We start from the raw sequence: 14,129 nt of genomic DNA on the forward strand, positions 1-14,129 counted from the left end.
CTAATTTTTCACAGGCTGTAGCTGGTAGCTACCAAGTCAGGCCTCTGTCATTACTTCTGTCACTACTGGATCTAGCTAAAAGCAGGTTGTTGCTAGTTAAGACCCACAGAGAAGGCAAAGGAGCTCACAGCTATAAGGAGCAGGTAGAAGCATCAAAACACCACCTCTTGGGTGTGCCATGCCTCCCTCTAATCGTATCCTGGGCCTTCTTTCTCTAGAGTTTACCCCATACCAAGTAGGTCCTCAAGGAAACAAGTCATTTGGTGGAAAACTATATAGCAAAGGTGGCATTCCTTGGCTTGATTCTGGCAAAGTACAAGTAGGCTGAGAGCCAGAATGCAAAGCCAGGGCACCTGATGGACAGAATTAACCCAAATAATCCTTCAGAAAGACCTCTCACTTCCTGGTCATAATGGAACAAGAGGCCCAGGGGCTACCTCTGCAGATATCTGAGGGGTTCTGTCAGCTCCCAGACCAAATGCAGTGTTTGAAGTCAGTGTCCTTTCATAAGATGGAACCACACTTCCCAGCTGGCTAGGGACCACCCAAGACAGTCCAGTCCATCATTAAGATGTGTGCAGATACGGATGACGACAACTGAAAACATAAGGCAGGACACTGGCTCCGAGGAACTCGAGATGCGAGTTCCTGACTTCCCTTTAAACAGGTGTGACCACCACTCCTGGTGGAGCTACCAAGGGTAGTGCTTGGAACTGAGCAGAGCTGCCACTCATGTATGGCTGTGACCTGGTTCTAGTATCAGTGGGCATGCACAACCACCTCCCCACAAAGGAGCACTTTCTCACCAGCAGCCAGTTTGCAGCAACCACCACCCCAGCAGGTTATCTCCCCTGTATGCCTAAATAAACAAACGAATGTGGTCATCCATCCACAATGATTAAGATTTGGGACATTTTATTACTTAGTTGCTTCTTAAGAGATTATTGCTACAATTAGGAAGGGAGCCTTGAGATGGAAAAGGGGGAGGTTAAAGACAGAAAAGATTTAAAAGAGGCAAGTACCATTTTCCAAGTATAAAACTGGTCATATTAAAAGTGACATGGCAGTATATTCATGCAACTGCTTAAACTCTAACCCAGAAACAAGAGTACAGTTTTTGCAGAGGCCAATGAGACATCTGCAAGCAACATGATATCATGAAGACATTCCATCTACCTCTGCAGACTAGATGCTACTTACACACACACAGGTACGTAAAGAACAGAAAGCCCACAAGTGTTTAAGTCTAACACTCATGATCGTAAAGTGGCGACAGCAGGTCCCTTTGAAAACACCACAGCCCACAGAGGAAGGTCCTGGGGAGACACGGAAAGCAACAGGACATTCTGCAGGTATGTGCTTCTTCGTTTTTAGCAGCTGACAAACCACAGTCGTGCCTGGTGAGTGGTTCTGGGTCCCTGGAATTCCTCCAACACAATGAATGCACTGGAGATCCAGGGATGGTTCACACACAGTGCCCATCAGTTCATCAACCAGGGGTGGAATGTGACTCCCCTATCCAAAGGATCTCTGCTTCTTAATACAAACATACCCACATTCCTGGAGCCCACAAGGACAGAATGAAACACAACACACCAGCCCTGCAATGAGGCAGCCAGCCAGTCAGTTACTGTGGAGGAAGTACAGCGCTAAAGAACACTTAGACGAATGTGCCAGGGAGTCTGGGGGAAGTCCGGGCCAGCACTCCCAGTGAAGAAGGCTAGAGGACACCAGCCTGAGGAGGCTGGGTATTCAGGAGTCCCTGAGAAGGGTGGTGTAACAGAGGAAAGTGTCTCCTGACTTACCCCTACCCAGGTAAAAACCTCAAAGACTGATCCAGTTCCCTCCAGGCCTGGGTCAGGAGTAGAGTAGCCCATCACTGCTCATTGCTGAGAAAGAAGGCACACAGTGTGTCATGTGGGTAGGACAGTGGCTCAGCCGAGATCAGGGCCCTGTGCGGGGGGCAGAAAGTAGGAAGTGGGCGCAGGGTTGGGTCCTGTTCCCGCGCCACCCTGAGCAACTGGTCTTAACGAAGGAATCCCAGGCCCAGGCCTCAAGTGACACTTGATGTCTTCCTATTCTAGAAAGTTTCTCTCATCCTAGCCAGGGCCGAGGAGCGTCCAGTACCTGAGGCTTGACTGCCGTCGTACCTTTGGGAGTTTGAATGAAGGGGGTTAGAGGCAGAAAGAACACACTAACAGAGATTTTCCTTGCCTTGGGGGCTCTCTCACGCCCTCCCTGGGTAAGTCAAGGCAACTTGTGAAGGTGCTTTGAGCTGTTCCTTCAGGCAAACAAAAAAACAAACATGTGCATGACGGCTAGAGCAGCAGGGCGGGGAGGACTGCTGCTAACTCTGATGGCACACCTGAAGTCTGGGTACCCGAAGTCTGGGAGCTCGTCCTGCGCTGATACTCAGGCAAGTCTAGAAAAAGGCCTGGTTTCTGTCTTCAGGGGCCCAGGAGAGGGCTCAGGTGTGCTCCAAGAGGCAGCACCAGGGCCAGAAGGTCCTAGCTTCTCTGGAACCCACACCATTCTCGTCCTAATCCACGCAAAGAGGAACCACTGGGAACGGAAGGTGATGGCAACCAAGTACCACATGGGGACTGCAAGCACAGACGGGGAGCAGCGACCACTCCAGACCCTGCCTTGGTGGACCGAGCAGATCTGCCTGACCCTGCCAGCCCCATATAGCAGAATGATGGCTGGCCCACCTGTGTCCTTGAAAGCATAAGCTGTGAAACAAGAGGCTCTAAGAGAGAATGCTAGGGCTGGGAAAGCCTCCTGCTTGAGCAGACCTCACCCCCACCTAGGGGAACATCAGATACAGAACAGAATTCCTGTCTGACTAGCCCAGCTGCCTGAGGTAACAAAGTACACCTTTTCCTATCGTAAACTGGAGCCCAGCTTCCCTAAGGAGTCGGGACAGGTCAGAGCTGCCACACCGGGATTAAGGGAAGTTGGCAGCAAGAGAGGTTAGAGAAGGAAATGGTTAGAACAATTCCCAGGGGAACATTTAGAACAAGGACAAAATAATTACGTCATGTGATCCTTTGAGGTCTTCACATTGAAAACCACCGAAGGATGAGAATCCTGAGGATCGAGCTGTCTCGTGGTCTGTGTCGCGCTCTATGGAGCAAGACCAGATGTTGAAACCGCATGGCCTGTCCCATACCCTGAGAGCCTCCTGAAGGCCAGACGCCCCTCGGGGTTACAGAGGGTCTCAGCTCAGCGGGGTTTTGGAGAGCCATTCATCTGGCTGCCCTGAGTTACAGTGTCTGTACTGAAAAGGCTGTCTAAGAAGACGGAGGACAACTCCGCCACCAAGTTCCTGTCGACGGTAGCCTGGGCCATGCCATAGATCGCACCCTAGAAATCAAGTCAAAGAAGGTCATTATTGATGAGGGGTTTGAAGGAAATAGAAAGTTGTGGTTGTGCGCCCCTCCTCCCCCCATCTCCCCACTCCCATCCCAGGTGCAGTTCCACCAGAAAGATAGCTGGCATAAGATGTTTGTCATAGGCCATCTGCCAGTCTGCCTTTCTGCCTGAAGAACTAGCCTGTGGGATCTGGTGTAGAAAATTTCAGAGGAAACTGGCTTAGTGCCTTTCCTGTGTAAAAATTTTCTTTTTAAAGGAACACTACCACTGCCTGCCTTCATGTTAACACTCTCTATTATTTTATCTATAGGTACCTTATTTGAGACCAAAAATCCCTGGGAATGGGTAAGCAGAGACCATCAGTTCTTAATAAAGAGGTTTGTGGATAAGGGACAGAGGCAGGAACAGACTGGAGGTCATCTGATTCTTTCAAACCCACCACCACCACCTAAGCTTCCACAGGAAAAAAAAAAAAAAAAAACCCAAATGTCCCTACCATTCCTGTGGTCTTTGCTTTCGGATTCTTCATGATCTGAGTGACAGATTCCCGGATATCCTTAAGGAACTGTATGGCTACCCGCTTGCGGGTGTGTACCAATGTGATGCAGAAATGAAGGCTAAGGGAGAAGAAAGACAAAGTGAGATGAATCTGGGAAAAAGAGGGAAAAACATTCTGAAATCAAGCAGCTCCAAATGCAGGAATTTACTGGTTGCTTATTCATGTTGTTATTCATGACAAGCATAGTCAAGTTGCTCCCAGTCCTAGGCATCAGGGCTCTCAAGTACTCAGACTATTGACTATAGGCTGGCATGAGGGCATCATGCCCTGAGCGTGATCAAGACCCACTGTGGTAAGTCGAATACAGCTGGCTGTTCTGTGCGACCCCTCCCCTCAAACCGTCCACTGCTTTAGGACTTTTATCTTAGGTGGTAAACCTCATGGTGATAGGGCCATATGGCCAGGGTCTTGAAGGATCAGGGCAAAAAAACTGACTCCCTCTGGAGGGAGACTGGGTACAAAAAGACTGTGACGAGGAACAGGGAGTCCAGATGGGACTGGCACTGGCACCAACACGTGAAGGAATCAGGGCTGCGTGGAGGACCCCGGGAAACCTCCTGGAGTGGAGTGCTTACTTAAAGGCATCACGGAAGACTAGAAAGGCATATGCAAGGGGACAGTATCAGGCCCAAGTGATTCGAGGCCCTCTGGAAGGTTCTAAGCTCACTGTTATTCAGGTAATCAGAGGAAGAGAGAGAACAGAGCCCAGAGCAGGGGTGGGGGTGACAATCTCACTGTCTCGAGAGGCTGCCACCCCATTTGCCACAGTTTACAGCTAACAGTCTTATTCTTGAAACTGAGAAACTCCTAACAGCAAGACAAACGATCTACAGATACTACAGCTGCCATGAAAGTGCTGCTAGCAGTCCCTCTCTACCCTTGAGGTCACCTTGCTGCCAAAGTTCTTCAGCAGCCATAGACCTAAGGAAGCGTCTCCAAGCTCACCTGGGTGGGAACTGCAACTGATTCAAGTTCCAGCCCTTGGCATGCATCAGGTTGAATAGTCGGTAGATATCAAAATCACGAGAGCCCAGAGCGATGACTGACAGCTGAGGATTCCCAAAGACAAAGATGCCTTTGATATTTTCTAGTCTTAAAGGGAACAGAAAGGAAATTCAGTCACATTATTCCGGCCATCATCTCATGTCACCCTTACAACAATCTAAGCTTTGGGGACTTGAGTTTCCTAATTAGGTGGCTAGACTGAGATCAGTAGTTCCTAAATATTACAAACACTTAGAGGCCCAAACCCCACTAGATCCAATCCAATTTTGGCTCCTAATCTGTCTGCCCAACTCCTGAATTATGTATCCCCCCACCAGGAGTATCTGAGGAATAAACAATGCACTTTTTTTTTTAATCCTAGAAAAACGATCCCTCCATCTCTCCTTAAAAACTCATCCATGTAATCCCTGAAGCAGGAGATGGTAGAGCAGTTCTCAGCAGATGGACAATATACAGGCCTTGGTCAAACGAGCCAGGCCTAGTGGCTGCTTTCGTTCAACCTCGGTAACATATACAACCAAACAGGTAACACATGAAGAAGAGACATTAGACAAAGCATGCAGCATGGTTTTGCCTTAACAACCCAAATTTCAGCACCCCCTCCTCCCCAACCCCTTCCAATTCTTTTCTTATTCTAGTGATTCTACAAGTGTGATTCTTAGACCTGCAACATTAGTGTCTACTGGGCATTTTCAGAAATGCAAATCCTCACATTCCTGTTCCAGACCTACTGCGTCAGAACACTAGGACTGGGGCCTGCTGATCTGCCTTTTAACAAGCCCTCCAGGTGATTAGGACTCAGCCTCAAGTTTGAAAACTACTGTCTTAACCATTAAGCACCTGGTAAGAGCTACCAGTTGGTAAGACATCCTTGGAGACAAGATGGCTACAGATGAAGCCTGGCTGTGACCCCAAGTCACAGCACAGCAAGGGAGCTTATTCTCCTCGGCCAGCACCACACTCCTAAGCTTCAGGGGACTACAGGCGCTGAAGCTGGGGGGCTTGGCCTGGCAGATGCCTTAAGCCTATGCGCATACAACGCAAGAGATGAGGCAGAATGCCAATCTTGCACACGTACTCTGACTTGAGGAAGCGAGTGGTTTTGATGATCTGTTTGGTAGCTTCAACGTAGCCACTCTCACCGAAGTACATCAAGGAGGCCCAACAGGCTGCGCTAATGCCACCAGGCCGTGAGCCTGCAATGGTTGGGGAAGCGTAGATACCACCTTGCCAGTCTGTGGCAACGAAGAACTGATAGCGCCTGTACTTCTTGTCAGAGTATAAGACCACTGAAGAGCCCTTGGGGGCATAGCCGTACTGCAGGGAGAAGCAGACAGGTGAGTGAGTGGTTCACGTGGTGGACCCGCCCCAGAACTCTAGGCATTTTCCCTTTACCTGTCAGGGTCTCTGGACAGTTTCATCTCACATTAAGATTTCCAACTCAGAACTTACTAAAGAATAGAGGAAACCAAAGGGAAGGAGTTTCAAATTCTCTATTTTAGGACTGAGGAATCTGAGGCCTAGGGAAAAAATGTCTTCTCTAGTGAATGGGTTTGCCTCTTCTCATCCAGCATGCAGTTTTCCTTATTTAAAACAGAACCTCAGGGCGGTATGTCAGGATGGAAACTTCCTGGAAGGAAAATTTCCACTGGAAGCCAGGAAAGAAAGGAATTCAGGTCACTTGGAGCAACTAAAATCATGATTTGACTCACTTTCCATCTTTTTTTGCTTAGTATACTTTCCTCTTCAGAATACCATGGTGCTCAAAATCTAGAAGCTACTTAATCCAGATTTAAAATAAACTATGTACTTGACTAACGTGCCCTCCTAATTAACTCTCACTGAAGCTAAGATGGAACTCATTTCACTTCCTGAGCCACAGATGGTAAGAAAAAGGGCATGGGGCTATCTGATATAGACTTTGCCTCCTGGGACAGCAGGGATGGACATTTCAAATATCACAAGCCAAACATTCCTGAGCTCGTCAGTTCATCCCTTTTCCCAGAGGCCTCTCCTGTTGATAAACTCCAGTCACTCAGGTGCAGGAGCCCCAGGAGCATGGGGGCTGAAACACTAACATACCTCCTCTTAGGAATTTTGCTATCAACCTCACCTCTTCCCCAACCCCAAGACTCTTAAGGGTCCAGGAACCTTTGTGTAAGAGCCACCCACTAGTATGTCCTGGTTAAGTATAGTCACTGGATACAGAAATTCTCTTAGCCATATGACACAAAGATAATAGGTTCCTTTCCACTACTGCTCGTCACCTCCAGCTCTATATCCTGTCATATCACTTTACCTTGAGACAACCATCAGCTGCCCTGGCAAGAGCAAAGAGCCAGATCTAATTTTACACTTATGGGGGAAACAGGCTTTGACTGATTTCTTTTGTTGATAATAGTAAAAATAATCAACTGTCCACTTTGATTAACATGTGGTCTCTTTCCTCGCTCACCTTATGAGTATCAGCTGAAATGCTGGTCACGCCTTTCACCCGGAAATCAAATGGCTGCTCCAGCGGGTATCCCGCTTTCTCCATAAAGACGATGAGGAAGCCCCCCAGACAAGCATCCACATGAAGAGGTATTTTGTATTTGACAGCCAGCTAGTTCCAAAGACCATAAAGAATATCAGTTATAGCCCTGTAACAAAAGCTTTGCAACACATGGGTGGAAAGCTGGGATATAACCACAGAGCATTATGTACTATGTTTTAAAATCCTGGCTATTTTTGACATTCTTAATAAAGCTCATCTTTCAAGTACAGTTAGCCTTTAAAATAATTCACCTGAAATGTGATTTCTATTTTAAATATGCAGGGCCTCCAACTCACTGAAAAATCATGCAAGAAATGAGCAGAACTCTGATTTAGGCTTGAAGATGTGTGGTGTCCTGCTCTAGTAACTGCAGGGTGGGGAAGGAGGGAGGGGTGCTCTGGGGCAGCACAGTGGATGAAGACCACCCTCTGGTAGGCATGCCCGTAAATGCAGATTATCTCCTGATCTGAATCAAAATGTCAGTACTACTGCAGAATGGACAGTTTAAATGTGTGTTATCCCTCCTCCATAGCCCGAGCTAGTCACCTTCAGAGGCTTCCAGAGAGCTGTGCAGCTTACCACAGGGTGGATGAAAGGTATTCACCACCAATGGGCTACAATCTAAACTCGAAATCACCTTCTTCTTTCCTATAAGTCACCATTAGACTCTACTCTATCTGCCTGCCTAGTAGGCCTTTCTCCCACATACCTTGGCCACTTCAGGGATAGGGTCTATCACACCGTGAGGGAACTGTGGGGCAGAACAGACGAGCATGGCCGTATTCCTAGAGATGGCTCTGCGCATTGCCTGAGGGGATAAAGTTGAAAGGAAAATGAGAAGTCACATCACAGTTACTCTGCTCTCATGCTGCCAAGAGCAGCCTAGGCTACCAACCTAAAGGTTCAGCTCCACCACCACACCCCCTTCACCTCTCCAGCCCAGAGGAAGACACTACCCCACCATGGTGGCCAAATACAAACCCCTGGGGAAAACAGCAAAACCACTGTGATGGTAAAGAAGAACAGTGGGCTAAGAGGCAAGAGAGCCCCACGTTAGCAGGGAAAGCTTGAGGAAACTACTTAACTTCAGTCAAGTGTGTTTCCTCATCTATGAGATGCAATAGTACTAACTGCTTCTATGATCTCCCCAGGTTATCATGAGGCTCAAATGTGGCTCTGAAACTAGAAAGTTCCTCTACATAGATGCAAGGCACAAAAATAATTACTAAAGGCTTATTATTCTGGCTTAAAAAAGAAAGCCTGCCATTTGAGACCATATAGATGAACTTGGAGGTCACAAGGCTAAGTTAAATAAGTGAACTGAAGTTGCGTCGCTCAGTCTTGTCTAACTCTTTGCAACCCCGTGGACTGTAGCCTACCAGGCTCCTCCGTCCATGGGATTCTCCAGGCAAGAGTACTGGAGTGGGTTGCCATTTCCTTCTCCACAGGATCTTCCCGACCCAGGGATCGAACCGAGGTCTCCCAGATTGCGGGCAGACGCTTTACCCTCTGAGCCACCAAGCCCTAAGTTAAATAAGCCAGACACAAAAGGACAAATACTGCATGACTTCAGTTATATGGGGAATTGAAAACAGTCAAACTCATAGAAGCAAAGGACAGAATGGTGATTGCTAGGAGCTGGAGAATGAGGGAAATGGGGAGATGCTGGCCAAGGGGAGCCAAGTTCCAGTTATGAAGATGAGTAAGTTCTGGAGATCTAACGCAGAGTCATGGGACTACACTGAACAACACTGCACTGTATACCTGAAATCTGCTTAGAGAGCTAGAGGGTAGTTTTAAGTATGCTTACCATGAAAAAAGAAAAAGAAAACTGCGAGGTGATGGAGATGTTAAATAGCTTAATTGTGATAATTATTTCACAATGTATCCATACAGCAAAACACCAAATTGCATACCTTAAATATACACAATTTTTTTGGTCACTTAACACCTCAATTAAGGTGCGGGGATAATGCTAGTGGTAATAAATTGGACAGTTTACTTCTAAAAAATACTTACCATTATAAGGGCAATGGTACTAATTCAGGCCAACTGAAAACAACGAGTATCTTGGGGCAAGTTAGTCCAGGCTCATTTTACAAAGAGAAGAGAAAGTGATGGTGCTGAAGCAGAACTCAGGTCTTTAAGGTACCAAGTTAGTCTCAGCTTCCTACTAAGAGCTCACGTACGTATGAAAGGACGGATGCTGCAATGACTCACCACTGCCAGCGGCAGTTTCCCAAGTCCTCATGCTATAATCAAAGGCACTTCAAGTCTACCCATGTGTGACCCTGAAAAAAGCTAGTCATCAGATGCACTTCCTGCTTCTCCCAGCTCCAGACAGACAACAGCCCTTCAGAGGAACTCACCCGAACATCCACCTCCATCATTTTGTTCAGGGGAACTCGTATAATCTTCATCCCAAAGTAACTGGCGGCTTTGTCAAATGCAGCGTGGGCACTCTGGGGGGCTACGCTAAAGGAAAACAGTGAAATTCAATCAAACCAGGTTCAAGAGATATCATGGCTAGCAGCTAATTGCAATCACCAGGAATAAACTTCTGCTTATTTTTCCTCAAAAATTTTAAAGTGTTTATGTTGTTTTACTTTTCGTTTTAAACACAAAAAGAGGTCAAATGATTTTCTAGAGAAACCTCCCTACTATTTAGGAAATCACTTTGGTAGCAGAAGAACTTGGAAGTAATGCCACATGGAGGAATCCCACGCTTACATCAGGGCAAATAGGTAAAAGGTGGCAGAGAATTTGGATCAGATCTCCGTGAAGGTGTGCTTTCTGACTGTCCAACCAAAGAAGGGCACCCCAATGAGGAGCAAGCTTCCTGGCACCACACACACTCAGGCAGAAAATATAAGACTGCTTGGCAGGGATGTTAAAGCAGCTGTCGAGCATCACGCTGATGGGCTTCTGCATCTCTGGAAGACCACGATCCTGTGAAAACCTGAAACTCCCGTTTGTCCTACACACTTGGGAACAGCATTTCAGACAGTACTGAAAAAGGAAACCAAGTCATTTGCTTTCAGACTTCCCTCAGTTACTCCACTCTTAAAATTAATCTGTTCCCTTTGAAGGAAAAAAACTGCCATCACTGACTAAGTACCAAGTACCAAAGATGTATGTGTGAAGAAAGATGGTAGCCTGACTTCCTCTCTTATGCTTGGCGTGAATTATATAGCACGAGATCACATGCAACAAAACCCGGAGCTTCCCACTGACACTTGTGGGAAACCATTAACCCAAAAGCTGTGGTATGAGCATGCTGTACAAGGGAGGGGGCTGGGAGAAAAAATTAAAGCAAGCAAAAAAATTATGGTCATCTCTGGATTTTTAGAATTTTCCTTCCCAGAACATAGCTGGCAGGCTAAAATTTTCTTAAGGAGCACCCTGAAGCAGTCTAAGTAATTTTCATTGAACTAAGATAAGTTAGAAAGTTTTCCTTAGGTTCCAGATAAACTTACAATAAGTATCACAGAACTCAAAGATATAGTCCTATAACTGTTACTTTTAGAAAAAGAATCTTGTTCTTGCAGTATATACCATGTATAAATTGCGGGGGGGGGTGGGTAGGAAAGGGAATATTAACTAGCAGATGCACTCAGGATTTTGCTGAATGTGAAGGGTAATGGTCAAGGGCATAGGATAGGACGGAAGAGGACTGGAATTGCCAGAAGAAGCAGAAAACAGATGGTCAGGCTGTTTCACACAGAAAAACCTAAATAGGGGGGAAAAGTCAGCTAAACATAACACAAAATATTAGGGAGAAAAAGTTCCAAAAAGCAAAAGCTGAATTTGCTGCACACCAGCAACTGTTTACATAACATTTACATGTTAAGTATTCTAAGTAATCCAGAGATGATTAAAGACTATAGGGAGGATGTGTGAAGGTCATGTGCAAATACTACACCACTTTACATAAGGGGCCTGAGCATGGAGGATTCGGTATCCATTGGGGTCCTGGAACCAACGCTCCATGGATACTAAGGAACAACTGTACCTACATTTCTGGAGTTTTGATCCCATTCTCGAAGGCTAGTTCCCGATAAGCTTTGCAGGCCATCAAAATGCTTTCTGTCCCCCCCGAGGTCACCTGTAATAGAAAAGAGAGTTGGGGTAGCTATCAGCATGCACTTTCTGCCTTGATCCTGAGGGTATCTGATGCAGAGACGGATAAGCTCTGGGATGCACACTTTAGAGCACATGCTGCTGTCTTTCAGAAGGAAAACTTAACTTTACTGGCTAAGCCCAATCTTGGCTCAGGAGAAGAATGAACTGCTGACTGATCGGGAGCTCCACACTGTGTGAACAAATAAATGCGTATCTGCCCAGACCACCCGTGCACAGTACACTTACATTTCTGTTGTTCACCCAGTTGCAGACAGGACAGGGCTTTTTATCCCCTTCCAGAAGCATCAGGGTTACTGACTGATTTAAATTTCTAATGCCCACTAAAGAATGTGAAACTGGGAAGTTATAGCTCTAGTCAACTATGCGATACATTAGAAGACCAAGAAGAGACACTCAGACATTCCAGAGTAAACTTGTGATTTTGACAAGTTTGAAAGACAGAAAAGCAAGGAGCCTCTGCTTAGAAGTTTATTAACTTACTTACCTGAAATCAAAACAAAAATCCTAATGTTTTTAAAGGAAGAAAAATGTCTTCCTGAAGCTAGGCCTATCTAGCCCCTCTGACACAGGCTGAGTTGATACAAAAATACTTGAGGTCATTTCCTTCATCCTGTTTTCCTCACTGGACTAAACCTCATGAAGGTGGCGACCAGTCTGTTCATGACAATATTCCTGATACCCAGCTAAGAAAGCTGACACCTATCATCAGACCATCACTTAACATTTCCTAATGCCTTATTTGACTCTCAGTAAACCACAACCAATACAGGTACCCATCTGGCTATCCTTTGGTAACTTCTAAGAATGAAATTATTTCAAAACACACACACATGAAAAAGAGCCCTAGCACTGAGCTAGGTATTTCCTTAGATTTGTCATCTCCAAAGATTCATACAACCTTAGAAAACTTTTCCATTTTACAGGTAAGAAAACAGCCCTGAGAGATTGATTCACCCAAAGTCATCCATCTTTTGATAAAAAGTAAAACTTCCTATATTTTCATATTTAGTATAACCTGATGAAATGAGAGCAGATGATGGCTGAAATTTCCTAAAGTAATATCCACATATAAGACAAAAATACCATAGGCTACAAAATCCAAGTGGTCAGGAGTTACGTGACAGATTAAAAAGTCAGTCATCCTGTAATTGAGGAAGCCATCAGGAAACACGTGACCATCATCCACACAGTAAGGCACTGAACTGGAGCACAGGACCCTTGTTTCTGTGCTTACAGTTGACGTCAGTGCTGCAGACTGCAGTGTGTCCCGGGGTCCAGCATAAAACCTCAGAACACCACATGAGGAACCAAGACAGCGGTGAAGGAAGTCAGGAAAGCACCGAGTTCTCAGTGCTCTGTTCTCTCACGAAAGTTCAGCAATGACCTAAGCAGAAGTATTTCCAAACCCCTAGTCACTCACGTCGCATGTCCTATTTTCACTCCAGTAACAAATCCAATCAGTATCATGATCTGTTAGGCAAACAATGGTGTACTTTGGACTGTGAAAGCAAGAACACCTAAATTCTGCTTCTGATTTTAATTTCTGACCCCAAATTCTGTGTTCAAATTTTGCTGCTACTCTATTTCCTCTACCCCCCGTCCCCTGTACCAAGTTCAGACTACTTCCACAGTACAAAACTATGGGCTGAAAATCGGACTTACACTGGCTCCGATGTGGCAGTACTTCCCAGCCATTCCCCAGTAACTGGCAGAAGTAAATACAAATCTCTGAAAGAACTTAACTTCAACCATCAAAGTTAAGTTTCCAGGAAAACCCTAACTCATAGGGGAAAAAAAAAAGATCAAAGATATAAGGATACAAACAATGTAAGTAAAACCAGAAAAGTTAAGTTTCCAGGAAAACCCTAACTCATAGGGAAAAAAAAAAAAAAAAGATCAAAGACATAAGGATACAAACAACGTAAGTAAAACCAGAACAGAAACATAAAAGTAAGGTTCATGGAATTATCAGATGTAGAATATAAAATAATTATGTGCAATATATTTAAATAAACAACACACAAGCCAAGGAAAGGCACTACAAAGAACAACCAAAAAAATTCAAGAAGACAGAAGCCTCAGTAACTACTGGACACGTTAGTCAACATCTTTCAACACTTTCAAAAACTCTCACTCTGTATATGCTATGTCAGAAAACAAGGGCAGAACAGGACCTACTGGGAAATTTTTCTTTTAGATACTCTTTGGACCCAATGGCATTTGTACAAGCCAAGACTTTACTGCAGCCACCAAATTTCTTTCAGTAAATAAAGTTGCCTCTCACTCATTCTAACTGAGGCAAATGAAGCTACAAAAAGGAAAGACGGTGTCAGGTGAAGAAAAAAGAATGAAAAGAGCTTAAGACCTCAGTTGGGAACAGGTTCCAGACTGCCCAGTCAGCTGGCTTTGTCTTCTTGTTTCCTACCTCTGAACTTTCCTCACCAAAAGGAGATCATCAAGAGAGAGACAGACACAGAAAGGCAGAGAATTAAGACAGAACCAGAGAAACTC

General features: G+C 45.5%; 1 protein-coding gene and 1 long non-coding RNA gene across 7 annotated transcripts in view; one reads left to right on the forward strand and one right to left on the reverse strand.

Moving 5' to 3' along the window:
• Positions 1–890: 890 nt before the first annotated feature.
• SGPL1 (sphingosine-1-phosphate lyase 1) overlaps positions 891–14,129 on the reverse strand; it is a 51,351-nt gene continuing 38,112 nt past the window's right edge. For 4 of the 6 annotated variants that reach the window (XM_040242544.1, XM_040242543.1, XM_040242542.1 and 1 more), the window contains exons 8-15: positions 11,492–11,580; positions 9,845–9,950; positions 8,185–8,283; positions 7,395–7,544; positions 6,018–6,256; positions 4,880–5,026; positions 3,872–3,992; positions 899–3,366 (exon numbers count right to left, since the gene is read on the reverse strand). In XM_040242544.1, the coding sequence (XP_040098478.1) occupies positions 3,226–3,366; positions 3,872–3,992; positions 4,880–5,026; positions 6,018–6,256; positions 7,395–7,544; positions 8,185–8,283; positions 9,845–9,950; positions 11,492–11,580 (1,092 nt within the window). In that variant the 3' untranslated portion in view covers positions 899–3,225. Of the gene's footprint in view, positions 3,367–3,871; positions 3,993–4,879; positions 5,027–5,282; positions 6,257–7,394; positions 7,545–8,184; positions 8,284–9,844; positions 9,951–11,491; positions 11,581–14,129 lie in introns of those variants that run through there. The other 2 variants (XM_040242539.1, XM_040242545.1) reach the window with 2 other exon arrangements.
• LOC120865335 lies at positions 5,197–10,817 on the forward strand. Its single transcript, XR_005721373.1, has 4 exons — positions 5,197–5,464; positions 5,578–6,276; positions 7,409–7,522; positions 8,627–10,817. It is a non-coding gene; the product is annotated as an uncharacterized LOC120865335 (long non-coding RNA).

Source organism: Oryx dammah, unplaced genomic scaffold (genome assembly GCF_014754425.2).
Source record: "Oryx dammah isolate SB20612 unplaced genomic scaffold, SCBI_Odam_1.1 HiC_scaffold_6, whole genome shotgun sequence".
Taxonomy (NCBI): domain Eukaryota; kingdom Metazoa; phylum Chordata; class Mammalia; order Artiodactyla; family Bovidae; genus Oryx; species Oryx dammah.